The sequence below is a fragment of the Mobula birostris genome, chromosome 17 (assembly GCF_030028105.1).
Source record: "Mobula birostris isolate sMobBir1 chromosome 17, sMobBir1.hap1, whole genome shotgun sequence".
In the NCBI taxonomy this organism is placed as follows: domain Eukaryota; kingdom Metazoa; phylum Chordata; class Chondrichthyes; order Myliobatiformes; family Myliobatidae; genus Mobula; species Mobula birostris.
In genome coordinates this window covers 13,573,886-13,591,099 of record NC_092386.1, presented here as the reverse complement: position 1 = coordinate 13,591,099, position 17,214 = coordinate 13,573,886, and the positions used below count along the sequence as shown (strand labels likewise).

General features: G+C 44.8%; 1 protein-coding gene across 3 annotated transcripts in view; it reads right to left on the bottom strand.

Moving 5' to 3' along the window:
• Positions 1 to 17,214, bottom strand: part of atg10 (ATG10 autophagy related 10 homolog (S. cerevisiae)) — a 233,172-nt gene that overhangs the window by 210,843 nt on the left and 5,115 nt on the right. For all 3 annotated transcript variants that reach the window (XR_011889435.1, XM_072281042.1, XM_072281040.1), the window contains exon 2: positions 14,718 to 14,770. Coding sequence is in view for 2 of the 3 variants with exons in the window: in XM_072281042.1 (XP_072137143.1) it covers positions 14,718 to 14,770 (53 nt within the window). In the remaining variant the exon portion in view is untranslated. The remainder of the gene's footprint in view (positions 1 to 14,717; positions 14,771 to 17,214) is intronic.

The window sequence follows — 17,214 nt, the reverse complement described above, 5'->3', positions numbered from 1 at the left end:
AGCAGGTTAAAGTCTCCTCTGGAGGGTCACAATGAAAGCAGAAAAAAGTTTAGAAGGAAGAAAGATTAGAGTGATTAGCTTTATTTGTCACAGGGGCATCAAAACAGAGAAAAAATGGATATTGTGTCAACCACCAACACAGACTGAGGATGTGCTGGGGGCAGTCCATAAGTATCACCATGTTTCCAACATAGTATATCCCCAAGTTACTAACCTTAACCCCCACGCCTTTGGAATTTAACACAGAACAAGAGAACAGGCCCTTCAGCCCACAATGTTATGCAAACCAATTAAATTAGCAATCAAATGGCTAACTAAACTCATCTCTTCTGCCTACACAATGCCCATATCCTTCCATTTTTCTCCCATTCATTGGGCTATCTAAATGCCTCTTGAAGGTCTCCAATATTTCTCCCTCTACTACCACCCCAGGCATAAACCACTCTGTAAATACCTTGCCCCCATACCACCTTTGAATGTACCCCCTCTAATCTCCCTTGAATTTACCCCCTCTGATCTTAACTGCATGACCTCTGATATTAGACATTTCAACCCTTGGAAACAGATACTGTCTGTCTACCCTATTTATGCTTCACAGAGTCTTATAAAGTGTGGGCACGTGGCCAAGTGGTTAAGACATTCAACTAGTGACCTGAAGGTCGTGAGTTCGAGCCCCAGCCGAGGCAGCGTGTTGTGTCCTTGAGCAAGGCACTTAACCACACAGTGCTCTGTGATGACACTGGTGCCAAGCTGTATGGGTCCTAATGCCCTTCCCTTAGACAACTTCGGTGTCGTGGAGAGGGGAGACTTGCAGCATGGGCAACTGCCGGTCTTCCATACAACCTTGCCCAGGCCTGCGCCCTGGAGAGTGAAGACTTTCCAGGTGCAGATCCATGGTCTCGCAAGACTAACGGATGCCTTTATTTAGTCTTATAAACATCTATCAGATTTCTCCACAGCTGCTGCAGAAAAAAAAACTAGTTTGTCCAACTTCTTGTTATAGCACAAGCCCTCTAATACAGGCAGCATCCTGGTAAACCTCTTCTGCACCCTCTCCAAAGCCTCAACGTCCTCCCTACAATAAGGTGATCTGAACTATATGCAATTCTCCAGTGTGGCCTAACTAGAGCTTTATAAATCTACAACATAACGTTGACTTTTGATCTCAGTGCTTCGACCAATAAAGGCACGCACGCCATGTGCCTTCATAACCACCCGATCAACCTGCAACTGCTTTCGGGGAGTTATGAAGTTGGACCCCAAGATCCCACTGCTCCTCAGCACGGTCGAGGGTCTTACCCTTAATAGTGCACTGTCTCTTTGCTTTTGACCTACCGAAGTGCTGCATTTCACAACTGGTCGGGTTAAACTCCATCTGACATTTCTCTGCCCATATATGCAACTGATGTACTGTATACCCCATTACATTCTTTGCCGGTCTTCTACGCTATCCACAACATCACCAATCTTCATATCATCTGCAAACGTACTAACCCACCTGTCTACAGTATGTTTTCATCCAGGTCACGTATATACATCACAGACAACAGGGGTTCCAGTACAGGTCCTTGCAGAACACCACTAATCACAGACCTCCACCTAGGAAAGGTCTCTTCAACCACCACCCTCTCTTCTATGGGCAAGCCAGTTCTGAAGTCAAACGGCCAATTCACCATGGATCCTATGCATCTTAATCTTCTGAATGAACCTCCCATGAGGGGCCTTGTCAAACACCTTACCAAAATCCATGTAGACAACATCCACAGCTCTACCTTCATCAATCACCCTCATCACAAAAACTCTATCAAGTTAGTAAGACACAACTTGCCCTGCACAAAGCCATGCTGGCTCTTCCTAACTGGGCCAGGTTTTACAAGTGCTCATAAATCTTATCCCCATGAATTCTCTCCAGTAATTTGCCTACCACTGATGGGAGACTTGCCAGTCCAGAGTTTCCAGGATTACCTCTGGTTTCCTTCTTTAAAAATGGAACAACATTAGCTACACTCCAATCCCTCCAGTCCTCTGGGACCTCACCTGTGGCTGGAGAGGACATGAAAATATTGTTCACAGCCCCAGCAATCTCCTCCCTTGCCTCCCTCAATAACCTGGGGTACATCCCAACTTATCCACCTTAATGCTCTTTAAGAGACCCAATGCAACCTCCTCCTTTACCTTGAAGCATATCAATACACCCAGCATTGATCTCCCGATCCTCCAATTCCTTCTCCTTGGTGAATAATGATGTAAAGTTCTCAGCCTGACTCACATCCCCCACATCCAGCAAATGTTCTCCCCTTTATCCATGAGTGGCCCTAGCCTCTCCCTAGTTACCCTCTTGCTCTTGATGTATGTATAGAATGCTTTGGGATTCTCTTCAATCGTACTTGCCAAGGACTTTTCATGGCCCCTCCTGGCTTTTCTAATCCCCTTCTCGAGTTCTTTTCTAGCTTCTTAATAATCGTCAAGGGCCCTATTTGATTCTAGCTTCCTAATCTTTACATACTTTTCCTTTTTCTTCTGGACAAAGTTCATCATGTCTGTCAATATCCAAGGTTCTCTCACCTTACTATCCTTGTCCTTCCTTCTGACTGAAACATGCCTGTCCTGCACTCTGCAGTTGTTCTTGAAACACCCTCCACATGTCAGATGTGGATTTGTCCAAAAACAGCTGTTCCCAATTAACTCTCCCCAGGTTCTGCCTCATGCTCTTGCATCTTATCCTGCTCCAATTTAATACTCTCCTGCAGAGTCCATACTTATCGATAGATATCTTAAAACTTCAGGAGTTGTGGTCACTGTTCACCCATTGGAAGGTCGGTGATCTGGCCAGGCTCAATAGCCAACACCAGGTCCAGTACAGTCCCTCCTCTTGTGGGACTATCTACATATTGAATTAAGAAACACTCCTGGATATGTCCAACAAATCCTCCTATCTTGCAATCAGAAGGCACCCATGCCAACAACCCTATTGTTTTAACACCTTTCCTTAATCTGCCTGTATACCTGTTCCTCAGTGTCCTAGTAGTAATTGGGACATCCATAGTACAATTCCGTCAGAGTGATTACACCCTTCCTATTTTTGAGCTCTACCCATATAGACTCAGTGGGCAAGCCCTCCATTATGTGCTCTCCGAGTGCAGCTGTGATATTGTCCCTGAATAGTTGTATAACTCCCCCACCTTTTCTACCCCCCTCTATCTTGTCTAAAACATCGAAACCTTGGGATATTAAGCACCCATTCCTGTCCCTCTCTCTAAACTAAATGTCTGTATTGGCCACAACATCATAGTTCCACGTACTGATCCATGCTCCAAGTTTATCACCTTTACCCAAAATAAAATACACACACTTCAAACTATCTGTCCCATTGTATCCATTACTTTGCTCCTACCTGTTTTTACTGGCCCTGACATCTACTTTCCTCTCCATCCCTCCACTTTCTGACCTGGTGCTGTGGTTCACATCCTCCAGCCAAATGAGTTTTAACCCTCCCATGTAGCACTAGAGAACCTTCCGGCCAGGAAATTGGTTCCCTTCCAGTTAGTTGCAACTCGTCCCTCTTGTACAGGTCACAATGAAACAAAGAAATTACACTGCACTTTCAACAGCCTTTCGTTTGCTAGTAACTTAAAGAATTGCAACCTTTATAGGCATCCGTTAGTCTCATGAGACCACGGATTTGCGCCTTGGAAGGTTTCCAGGGCGCAGGCCTGGGCAAGGTTGTATGGAAGACCGGCAGTTGCCCATGCTGCAAGTCTCTCCTCTCCACACCACTGATGTTGTCCAAGGGAAGGGCATTAGGACCCATACAGCTTGGCACCGGTGTCGTCGCAGAGCAATGTGTGGTTAAATGCCTTGCTCAAGGACACAACATGCTGCCTCAGCCAAGGCTTGAACTAGCAACCTTCAGATCACTAGACGAACGTCTTAACCACTTGGCCACGCACAACCTAGATATCTTAAATTTAACATAAAGTCCTCTGTTGGAGGCGAAAGAGTTCAGAATCAGATTTAATATTGACATATCGTACTGTGCAAACATCTAAGGCACATATATAACTAGGGTGCTTAAAACTTTTACTACGGTACTGTTCAATTTTATGTATTGCACAGTACTGCTGCAAAAAAAAAAAAAAATCACGACATACAGTTTGTGAGTGAGGATAAACCTGATTCTGATACGGACCTCTATTGTGGACTGAGAGTGGGAAGGGGGCAAGAAGAGGGGAAACATGGTTGGGAAAAGGGGAAGGGAGAGAGGTGGAAGGAAGCACCATGGAGACATTCTGTAAAGATCAATAAACCAGTTGTCTGGTATCAAATAACCCTGCCAGGTGTCTCGGGGCTGCTCGGGGCCTGTACCTGTCCCTGTCCCACAGCTTTTGCGTAGCACTGCTTCACTGCCACCTGTCCCACATCTCTCCTGTGGAGCTCCATTCTTGCCATTCCCAACATCCTTTGCTCTCGACAGATTTACAAACTCACTCTCTGCTCCACGTTGACAAAAACAGTACTGCACAAAAGCGTCAGGCACCACATATACGTGCCAAAAAGTTTTGCACAGTACTGTATGTTATGAAATATGGTGTTTTGCAACAGCAAACATTGTAATATATCATAACAAAACTACAAATAATAAGTAAATATTTAAAAATGTAATTAAATAAGTATTACAAAAAGAGGAAAAATAGTGAAGTGGTGTTCATGGACTCATTGCCCATTCAGAAATTTAACGGTGGGAGAATTGGGGGGAAGAAGCTGTTCTTGAATCATTGAGTGTGCGTCTTCAGGCTCCTGTTCTACCTCCTTGATGGTAATAATGAGAAGCGAGCGTGTTCTGGCAGATGGTGGTCCTTAATGATGGATGCCATCTTTTTGAGGTCTCCCCTTTTACAGGTGTCCGGGATGCTGGGGAGACCAGTGCCCATGATGGATCTGACTGAGTTGACAGCTTCCTGCGGCTTTTTCTGACCCGTAGCTGTGGTCTCTCCATACCAGACTGTGATTCAACCAGCCAGAGTGCTCTCTACAGTACATCTGCAGAAATTTGCTAGAATCTCAGGCGACATTCCAAATCTCCTCATGAAACACAGCCACCATCGTGCCTTCTTTGTAATTGCACCAATGTTTTGGTCCCAGAATAGATAGTCAGAGATGTTGACACCAGGAACTTGAAACTGCTCACCTGGGTGGTGTTAACGTTTCATGTTAAAAACCCTTTGTCAAACTGGGAAGGAGACAAAGAGGCGGTAAAGGTTTGAGGCGAGGTGGTGAGAGGTACTGTACATCACTGAAGGGGTGAAACCAATGGACAAGCTGTAAACATCTTACTGTGCAGCAGACATACAGAAACATCACCTCATGAAGTTTCCCCTCCAAGTAACTTGGGAAGATAATTAGGGAAATAGATCAGCTGGCTAAGTAGCATTGGAACAACAACCTCACTCGCAACACAAGTAAGATCGAGAAATGGGATTTCAGGAAGGGAGGTTGGGAGAACGTATGCCAGTCCTCATCGAGGAAGTCAGCAGTGGAAAGGGTGAGCAGCTTTAAGTTCCTGGGCGTCAGCATCTTGTTGCATCTATCCTGGATCCAAAGGCATTTATGCGATCACTAACAAGACAGACCAGCAGCTCGACTTCCAGAGGAGTCTGAGGAGATTTGAATCATTAGCAAAGGCTCCTGCAAATTTCCATACAAGTAGGCTGCAGAGTATAATAACTGGCTGCAACACCACCTGGTATGGAGGCTTCAATGCACAGGACTGCAGGCGACTCAGCCAGCTTAAGCCACCCCAACACTGAGAACATCTCCAGGAGGCAGTGTCTCACGACGGCAGCGTCCACCACGAAGGACCCTCACCATCTCGGACATGTCCTCTTCTCTATTACTGCCATCAGGAGCCGGAACACCCACACTCGATAATTCAGGAACAGCTTCTTCCCCTCCGTATCAGCTTTCTGAATGGTCCACATTAGTCTTTTTTTTGCGCCATTGGTTCTGTAATTTATGGTAATTTTATACCTCTGTACTGCTGCTGCAAAACAACAAATTTCTTATTGTACACGTCAGAGATAGTAAAACTGATTCTCACGCTGAGCTGCAGTTCGAGACTGTGGCTTTCCTCCCCCTTCTCAAGGGCAACTGGAAAGTGGGCAAAAACTGACCTACTGTAAATATCAAAATTAAATTAAAAAAAAAGGATTTCTAGTCCATACAGCAAAATGGATGAGCCACTTTACCACATAAACACATAGCAGAATATTACTGCTCTACAACCATCAGACTCCTGAAGCAGTGTGGATAATTTCACTCACCACAATTCTGAATTGATTCCACAACCTGTGGACTCACTTAGAACGATTCTACAATTTATGTTCTCAGTATTTTTTATTTGCCCAGTTTGCCCTTTCTTCCACATTGGTTGCTTTGTTCATCTTTTTCATTTTTTTGCAAATTCTATTGTACGTAATTTCCTGTAAATGCCTGCTGGAAAATGAATCTCAAGGTAGTATGTTTGAATTTTATTTTTATTTAGAGATACAGTTCGAAACAGGCCCTTCCAGCAGAACAAGCTACACTGCCTGGCAACAAGCCTACTCACAGGGCAATTAGCAATGACTAATTAACCTCCTAACCAAGTACGCCTTTAGAATGTGGGAGAAAGATGGCGGTGGGACACAGCTTGCAACAGCCACTCCGGTGGTGATGTCTGTTATTTGTCAAGTAGGGTGCCGTGCACAATCCTGATTTGATGGAGACAGACATGAGAGCATGGAGGAACATCTGGAGAAACCTCTGAAATGCCTGCTTCGCTGCTGCTACTGTGTGGTCCGGAATCTCCGGAGAAGGCCCCGAGCCCTCGGCTTTGCTTGTTGCCCGGGGGCCAGGGCGGGGTCAAAGCGCTCGGCAGAGGATGGTGCTCGGAGAGGCTGGTCAGAGGCTTGAAGTTTTCGGACGGACTCAGAGTCGGCTGTGGTCGGGTGCTTCCAATGCATCAGCAAGCTGTCAGCGCTTGGAGATTCATGGCAGGGAAAGTTTCTCCCTTCTGCCGCCTGCGTTAGATGATGAGTCGATTGGGACTTTGAGACTTTTTTTTTTACCGTGCCCACGGTCTGCTCTTTATCAAATTATGGTATTACTTTGCATTGTTGTAACTATATGTTATAACTATGTGGTTTTGTTAGTTTTAGTCTTGGTTTGTCCTGCTTTTTTTGTGATATCATTCTGGAGGAACATTGTATCATTTTTTAATGCATGCGTTTCTAAATGACAATAAACGAGGACTGAGTGTCCTCATAATCTATAAAAAAACCAGAGCACCCAGAGGAAATCCATGCAGTTTATGGGGAGGATGTATAAACTCCTTAAAGACGGCGCCAGAATTGAACTCTGAACTCTGGTACGCCCTGAACTACAATAACGTCACGTTAACCACTATATTACCATGGTAACATACACATACTTCGATAATATATTTACGTTGCAATTTTTTTTTTTAAAAACATCTTTATTCCAGCTTTACCTGCACAATCAGATATGAATTTGCTAAGCCCTCTGACTATCCAGCTTAAAAGTTGTTTTCAGCTTTTTTTAATTCAAGAACCCTGCCTGAATGAGACCAAACCCAACTCTATTTAATGAAAAACTAACAAAAGCTGGAACCAGCTGACTGATTCAAAAAGGGAGGCAACGCAGCAGCTAATCTCACTGATAGTAGACAGCCAATCAACTAACAGATCAGGCGGCTGTCGGATGGAAAGAAACGACACAACAGCTGGTGTATGACACTTGCACAGATACCAGCAGAAACATTACTGTCCAAGGAAAACACCAGGCAACACAACCTTTTAGTGCTTCCTTAAATAGTGTTCATTTAGCAAATATTTAGAATGCCGTGCGGGCTCCTTTATGTTACTGTCGGTATAAAAGTGAACCACCACAGATCAAATTTGCAGCACCGAGAGACAACTTGCAAGAGGAAATGTTATTTGTTTTGCATTAATTTTTTTTTACTGTGATACCTAAGATCTACACACAGTGGCCACTTTATTAGGTACATCTGATCGTTAACGCAAATATCTAATCAGCCAATCACGTGGCAGCAATTCAATGCATAAAAGCATCTGGACATGGTCAAGAGGTTCAGTTGCTGTTCAGACCAAATGTCAGAATGGAGAAGAAATGTGATCTAAGTGACTTTGACCATGGAATGATTGTTGGTGCCAAACAGAGTGGTTTGAGTATCTCAGAAACTGCTGATCTTCTGGGATTTTCCACACACAACAACCTCCAGACAATGGTGCAGAAAAACAGAAAACATCCAGAGAGTGGCAGATCTGTGGGTGAAAAAAAAAGCCCGGTTAATGTGAGCGATCAGGGGAGAATGGCCAGACGGGCTCAAGCTGACAGGAAGGTGACAGTAACTTAAGCAACCATGAGTTAGAGCAGCGATGTGCAGGAGAGCAGCTCTGAACGCACGACACCTCGAACTTTGAAGTCGGTGGGCTACACACCAGGTTCCACTCCTGTGCCCAATAAAGTGGCCACAGAGTGTATGAGGTAGCTTTGTAAATTCTGCGTCAATAATGCTTGCTTTGTCGTGCCAGTTCCACCTGGAAAAGCGAGGATTTCATTCAGTATTGTCCAGCTGCATACCACCCCCTCACATGCAATTCCTCCAAGTTACTGCTATTCTTTTCCTTCTCTGTTAATGTGTCCATGCTTTGACACACTCCAGTCTTCCCTACTTCTCAACCAGAGGCTTACACGGTGATCAGCACCTTAACCTGAAATGTTGAAAATTTCTCTCACTCAAGACCAGGGAACTGATTGTGAGGTTCAGCAGAGGGAAACCAGAGGTCCATGAGCCAGTAATCAGAGGATCAGAGGTGGAGAAGGTCAGTAACCTTAAATTCCTGGATGTTACAATCTCAGAGGACCTGTCCTGGACCCATCATATAAATATAATAGTGAAGACAGCACGACAGTGCCCCTCCTTTCTCAGGACTCTGCGCAGATTCAGTATGTCATCAAAACCCTTTGCAAATCTCAATAGAGGCGTGGTGGAAATTGTGCTGACTGGCTGCATTACAGCCTGGCACAGAAACACCAATGCTTTTGAGTGGAAAATCCTACCAAAAGTAGTGGATTTGGTCCAGTACTTCACAGGTAAAAACCCGCCCAACCATTGAGCACATCTACATGAAACGTTGCCGTAGAAAAGTAGCATCCATCCGCAGGGAGCCTCACCACCTAGGCCATGCTCTTTTCTCACTGCTGATATCGGGTAGAAGGGATAGAAGTCTCAGGACTCACAACACGAGGTTCAAGAACAGTTTCTACCCCTCAACCATCAGGCTCTTGAACAAAAGGGGATAACTACACTTCATTCTATTTCTGGTGTCCCCACAAGCAATGATCTCACTTTAAGGACTCCATCTTGTTATTTCATGCTCTTGTTACACATTGCTATTTATTTATATTTGCATTTGCACTGTTTATTGTTCATTGATCCTGTTTGTAGTTACTGCTCTATAGATTTGCTGAGTATGTCTGCAGGAAAAAGAATCTTAGTGACATATACGTACTCTGATAATAAATTTTACTTTGAACTTTAAACGTTGAATGACATGCTGAGTAGTTCCAGCAACCTGTTTTCTAAAAAGCTAACCTAGCCCTGGGATATTGGAGATAACTTGGATCAATAAGTCACTGAGAAGCTATTTTATCTTAATGCAAGTCTAAGAATGTGCTGAGGGCAGCCCCCAAGTGTCCATAAAACTGTAAAACATAGGAGCAGAATTAGGCTACTTATCCCATCGCATCTACTGCACCAATCCATCATGGCCTATTTATTACCCCTCTCAACCCCATTCTACTTTGACACCCTGGCTAATCAAGAAACTATCAACCTCCATTTAAATATGATTTTAAGTTCCCTGGCCCTCACCACTTTATTTTCACCATGGATGTCCAGTCCTTATATACTTCCATTCCCCATCAGGAAGGTCTCAAAGCTCTACGCTTCTTTTTGGATTCCAGACCTAATCAGTTCCCCTCTACCACCACTCTGCTCTGTCTAGCGGAATTAGTCCTTACTCTTAATAATTTCTCCTTTGGCTCCTCCCACTTCCTCCAAACTAAAGGTGTAGCTATGGGCACCCGTATGGGTCCTAGCTATGCCTGCCTTTTTGTTGGGTTTGTGGAACAATCTATATTCCGTGCCTATTCTGGTATCTGTCCCCAACTTTTCCTTCGCTACATCGACGACTGCATTGGCGCTGCTTCCTGCACGCATGCAGAACTCGTTGACTTTATTAACTTTGCCTCCAACTTTCACCCTGCCCTCAAGTTTACCTGGTCCATTTCCGACACCTCCCTCCCCTTTCTAGATCTTTCTGTCTCTGTCTCTGGAGACAGCTTATCCACTGATGTCTATTATAAGCCTACTGACTCTCACAGCTATCTGGACTATTCCTCTTCTCACCCTGTCTCTTGCAAAAACGCCATCCCCTTCTCGCAATTCCTCCGTCTCCGCCGCATCTGCTCTCAGGATGAGGCTTTTCATTCTAGGACGAGGGAGATGTCTTCATTTTTTTAAGAAAGGGGCTTCCCTTCCTCCACTATCAACTCTGCATCTCCCCCATTTCACGTACATCTGCTCTCACTCCATCCTCCTGCCACCCCACTAGGAATAGGGTTCCCCTGGTCCTCACCTACCACCCCACCAGCCTCCGGGTCCAACATATTATTCTCCGTAACTTCCGCCACCTCCAACGGGATCCCACCACTAAGCACATCTTTCCCTCCCCCCCCTCTCTGCATTCCGCAGGGATCGCTCCCTACACAACTCCCTTGTCCATTCGTCCCCCCCATCCCTCCCCACTGATCTCCCTCCTGGCACTTATCCGTGTAAGCGGAACAAGTGATACACATGCCCTTACACTTCCTCCCTTACCACCATTCAGGGCCCCAAACAGTCCTTCCAGGTGAGGCAACACTTCACCTGTGAGTCGACTGAGGTGATATACTGCGTCCGGTGCTCCCGATGTGGCCTTTTATATATTGGCGAGACCCGACGCAGACTGGGAGACCGCTTTGCTGAACATCTACGCTCTGTTCGCCAGAGAAAGCAGGATCTCCCAGTGGCCACACATTTTAATTCCACATCCCATTCTGACATGTCTATCCACGGCCTCCTCTACTGTAAAGATGAAGCCACACTCAGGTTGGAGGAACAACACCTTATATTCCGTCTGGGTAGCCTCCAACCTGATGGCATGAACATCGACTTCTCTAACTTCCGCTAGGCCCCACCTCCCCCTCGTACCCCATCTGTTACTTATTTTTATGCACACATTCTTTCTCTCACTCTCCTTTTTCTCCCTCTGTCCCTCTGAATATACCTCTTGCCCATCCTCTGGGTCCCCCCCCCCATCTTTCTTCCCGGACCTCCTGTCCCATGATCCTCTCGTATCCCCTTTTGCCTATCACCTGTCCAGATCTTGGCTCCATCCCTCCCCCTCCTGTCTTCTCCTATCATTTTGGATCTCCCCCTCCAACTTTCAAATGCCTTACTCACTCTTCCTTCAGTTAGTCCTGACGAAGGGTCTTGGCCTGAAACGTCGACTGCACCTCTTCCTACAGATGCTGCCTGGCCTGCTGCGTTCACCAGCAACTTTGATGTGTGTTGTTTAAATATACCAAATGACTTGGCTTCCACAGCCGTTTGTGGCAATAAATTCCACAGATTCACCACCCTCAGGATAAAGAAATTCCTCCTCGTATCCATTCTAAAGGGACATCCTTCTATTGTGAGGCCGTGCCCTCTGGCCCTAGACTCCAGCACGATAGGAAAAATCCTCAGAAATATCAAGTATTCCTCTTATGTTAACCTTTTCCGGTGTCAACTTAGCATGCAATCAACTCACTAACCCTAACCCGTACATCTTTGGAACATGGGAGGAAACCAAGGCACCTGGAGGAAACCCATGCAGTCACAGGGAGAACACACATTACAGGCAGCAGTGGTATTAAACCCGTTCACTGCTGCTGTAATAGCATAATAGTTCTCGCTTGCGAATGCTGCACATTTCTAGCTATCTATTTTCTGAAAAACAAGTCAGGCCTTGCTGCTCTCTGGTTCTTTGATCTTGTGATCACCCAGACTCACAACCCCAGCTTCTTACTTCATTCACCCTCTCTCACACACACCCACCTTCCCCCTCACCTGGTCTCACTATTACTAGACATCTGCCCACCTCAATTCCAGTGCTGAAGGATCTCGGCCCGAAACGTTGACTGTTTATTCCCCCTCGTGCCTGACCTGCGGAGTTCCTCCAGCATTTTGTGTGTTGCTTTGCGAAGATACTTTGAGCTGGTGGTGGAACTGTTACTCAAATGAAATCAGTTTCAAGAAAATTCAAAGTTCAAAGTAAAATGTATTATCAATGTCACCACATACAACCCCCGAGATTCATTTTTCTGCGGGCATACTTAGCAAATCTATAGAACATAGGAAATATAAGAATCTGCTCCTCCAGGTGGGTAAAAAGTACCATGGAACAATGCAAATCACTTTTATTTATTCTCAGAATAATTCATCTCATAACTAATTGAGATGCAAGCGAAGAACCTGAGAAAACATTATCGCAGGAAGCCAAGCTGGTAACTCCGCCAGAAAAGTCTCACGCTCAAGTCTGACCCAAAGTAATTTGCTGCTGTCATACCTGGGAGAAACTTGTATTACTTAAGACCACTGGCATAGGAGCAGAATTAGGCCATTCAGCCCATCGAAGCTGCTCCACCATTCTCCCTGTTGTCTTTGATGCCCTAACCAATCACAAACCTATCAACGTCCACTTTACATCTACTGAATTAGTTGGCCTCCACAGATACCTGTGGTGATTAATTCCACAGATTCACCTCCCTCTGGATTCAGAAGTCCCTCCTCATCTGTTCCAAAGGGATGTCCTAATATTCTAAGGCTGTTCCCTCTTGCCCTCGACTACCCCACTCTCAGAAACATCCATTCTTTCTCAGCCTTTTAATGAGATCCCTCCCCATCTGAACTCTAGACGGTACAGGCCCGGAACCAGCAAACAGTGCAGTACTCAGAGCACAGTGCAAAAGTCTTAGGCTCATATATACGTAGGTAGGGTGTTTAAGAGTTTTGCACAGCACTGTAATAATTTTACATATTTCACTGTACTGCTGTCACGAAAAGAAACAAATTTCATGATCTATGCGAACGATGATAATCCCGATATGGGTCTCTGTGGTGAACCCATATAGAAGGGGTCAGGGAGAGGGGAATCATGGTTGGGAAAAGGGGAAGGGAGCAGAAAGCACTGGAGAGACATTCCGTAATTACCAATTAACCAGTTGTTTGGAATCAAACGACATTGCCTGGTGTCTCAGGGCTGGGTGCGTCTGCACCCACACCACTGCCCGCCCCTGGCACTCCTCTGCCACCTGTCCCACAGCCCTCCCACAGCGCTCCACCCTCGCCATTCCCAACATCCTTTGCTCCCACCAGATTTACAAACTCTCCGCACCATGTTGACCAAGTATTGTGCTAAAGTCTTAGGCACCTAGCTATATACGTGTGTCGAGGACTTTTGTGCAGTACTGCACATTAATCCTTTCATTCCCAGAATCCATTTAGTTCCTTCATTAAACAAATTGGGTGTTTTGTTTTGGCATTTCTGCAAGTTAACGAAAATCAGCTGCTGCCACAGAAACTGAGAACAAATGGGATTCTACAACTACTCCAGCTATGTTATTTAGACCATTCCCAAACACAGCAAGTCAATTCCGTTGCGTTTTGTATCAGACCCCTCAATCCTGAGACGATGCATTATTAAAGCACTGAGGAAATGAAGCAGTCTGGAACCTGCTCTCGCCACAACAAATTGCTAAGAAAAAGACTTCGTTGCAGAGAATAAGCATTTCTTCATTTTCATTAAAAGGAATATTTTCACTCCATGTACACTCAGTGCACCTGCTGTACTTAATAAAATGGCTACTGAGTGTGTGTTCATGGCCTTTTGCTACTGTAGTTCACCCACTTCAAGGTTTGATGGGTAGTACCTTCAGAAACGTTCTTCTGCACACCACTGTTGTAACGTGTGGTTAGTAGAGTTTCTGTCACCTGTCAACTTGAAGCAGACCGACCATTCTCCTCTGACCTCTCTCATTAACAAGGTGTTTTCGCCCACAGAACCTCTACTCATTCTCTAAACCCTAGAGATTGTCCTACGTGAAAATCCCAGGAAATCAACAGTTTCTGTAATACTCAAACCACTCTGTCTGGCACCAACAATCATTCCATGGTGAAAATAACTTAGATCACATTTCTTCCCCATTCTGATGTTTGGTCTGAACATCAACTGGACCTTTTGACTGTCTGCATGCTTTTATGCATTGAGTTGCCACATGATTGGCTGATTAGATATCTGCATTAACGATCAGGTGCACCTAATAAGTGGCTACAGAGTATGTCATTATGCATCCTCAGTCATTAAGTGACTCAAGTCTTCACAAATCCTATTCTTAATGAACCAGAGTATGGCTTTCATCTGTGGTAGAGTTTGAGTCCCAATTTGAAACTGGGGCTACGTAGGGGTGCACCATAGTCAGCATAGCCTTGACAGGCCGAAGGGCCATTGGTCCACACTGTAATTTAAAGATGAGCTACGAGTAAGACATACCTGCACTCCAACCCACGAAGAAATGGGCAATTCATCAACACGCTCTTCAGCACCTGTTGACAGAGACGGGTGCAGACTTCAGCAAACAACCAAATACTCTAACAAATGGCAAGTTCAGTTAGCTTACTGCTTGATGTTGATTCCCACCAATAAAAGCATTTTCCAGTCAGAATAAAATGCCAACGACTCGTAAACACAAGAGGTTCTGCAGGTGCTAAAAATCCAGAGTAACTAACACACACACACACACACACACACACACACACAAAGTGCTAGGTTCCTCCAAAGACCTGGCACACCCAGACTGGCAAATTTTCTAGCTCATAGAATATTGTTAATTCAGTAACAGTATCAACTTACTTTTCATTCACATTTTAGAAGGACATCATACATTATTAAATCATAAAACAGTGTAATGCAGCTCAGCTCAGGCCCTTCGACTCACAGTGCTGTGCCAGCCATTGAATCTACTCTAAGATCAAGCTAACTCTTCCCTTCCATGTGGCCAGTTTGCTCACTTCGGCTCTGTCAGCATTTAGTTGGGATGTTCACGTTCCCCGGTATGGGCGTGCACACGAGGGTGGTTGGGGGTGGAGGGGGGAATCATTGGGTAAAAAAATGGTGGCTTTGTATACTAAACTTGAACAGAGAAAGCAAAGTTCTTAAAATGAAAGAAAATCTTGCTTTTGTTGTTTGAATGTTATCACCACATAGCCCTCCATTTTTTTTTATCATCCATGTGCCTGTCTCAATGGTTCTTAAATATTCCTAAAGCACCTGTCTGTTACCTCCCCTGGCAGCACATTCCATACAGCCACCACTCTGTGAAACACCTCCCTTTAACAACCCCCACACACTTTCCTCCAATCAACTTCAAATTATGTCCTCCAGTATTAACTATTTCCACCCTGGAGGAAAAGTCTCTGGCTGTCCGCTCGATCTATGCTTCTTATCATCACCACATTTCTCAGTAGAACAGACCAAAGAAACGTTCCCAAATGCAGGAAGCTATTTTTTTTAAATATATAAAGACCAGACCCTTTGTATATAAGTTTCTACAGATGTACTGTGGAGAGCATTCTAACTGCATCACCGTCTGGTGCAGTGAGTGGGGGGGGGGGGGGGGGTACTGCGCAAGATCAAAATAAGCTGCCGAAGTTGTAAACTCTGTCAGCTCCATCATGGGTACTAACCTCCACAGTATCCAGGACATCCTCACAGAGCAGTGCCTCAAAAAGGCAGCGTCCATCATAAAGGAGGCCCCCATCACCCAAGACATACTTTGTTCTCATTGCTACAGTCAAGAAGGAGGTACAGTCTCCTGAAGGCACACACTCAACAGTTTTACATATATTTATATCATTGAGTGGGTACTTTCAAAGGGATTATTTAATACACACACACACACACACACACACACACGTATTTTTCTATTATGCATTTCATTGTACTGTTGCTGCAAAGACAACAAACTTCACGACAAACGCTGGCGATATTAAACCTGATTCTGAAATAAAAAGCACCACAGTTTTGTTGAATTCCTAACTCTGCACCCAAATTATTTCGCTCACGATGGTCTTAATACACTGAAGGTTAAATTTTCTTCACAGCCGACCAGAAAGCGAGAACAAACTGCACCTTCCAGCAGGTCAAGCTCAAGATTCTTGGCAGTCAACACAATAAACTTAGGCAAACTTCTCACGATGTAACAGCTATGATCACTTTTAAGAACAAGATCAGAGTTTATCTCTCCTGTGTACATCGAAAATACAGTGAAAGGCATCAGTTATTAACGTTACTGGTACTAAACATTTTCAAATGTGGCATGATTGGGCACTGTAGTAGAATGGTTTGGAATGCCAGCTGTAACAGTGGGGTTCGACTCCTGCCATTGTTCATTAGCAGCCTGTACGTTCCTCCCTTACTGTGTGGGTTTCCCCCAGGTGCCCTAGTTTCCTCCCACATTTCAAAGATATACAGGTTAGGGGGTAGTAAGCTGTGGGCCAGAAGCATGGTGACACCCACATCCAGCACAGCCCTTGCTGATTTGATGCAAAGAATGCATTTCACTATATGTTTCTACGTACGTGACAAACAAAGCCAATCTTTAAAATCTTTTTCAAATGCAGCATTCCTACCAAAGAAAACTGCTATGGATGCGTCATCTCCGGTCTTCCATTAGGAACACCGATAAATGTCACCAGCAAGATCAATCAGTATAATCCTGGAAACCTCAATGATGGAATGCCCATAAAATAATGTGAACTCCACTCTACGGTACAGTGTAGAAAGCAATTAGGTCATTCAAATCCCAAATATTTCTCCTGACGTTTAAAATGCTGTACATCTGCAAGTGATTTTCTGCAAGTCTCCACAGCTCTCTTAAAAATATAAAAGATGACAGAGGGGGAAAGGGGGAGGGGGACAAGAGACACACACACACACACACAGTCCTTGAGTGCCCAAGAGCAAGCACACAGGCTGAAGCGGTAACAAA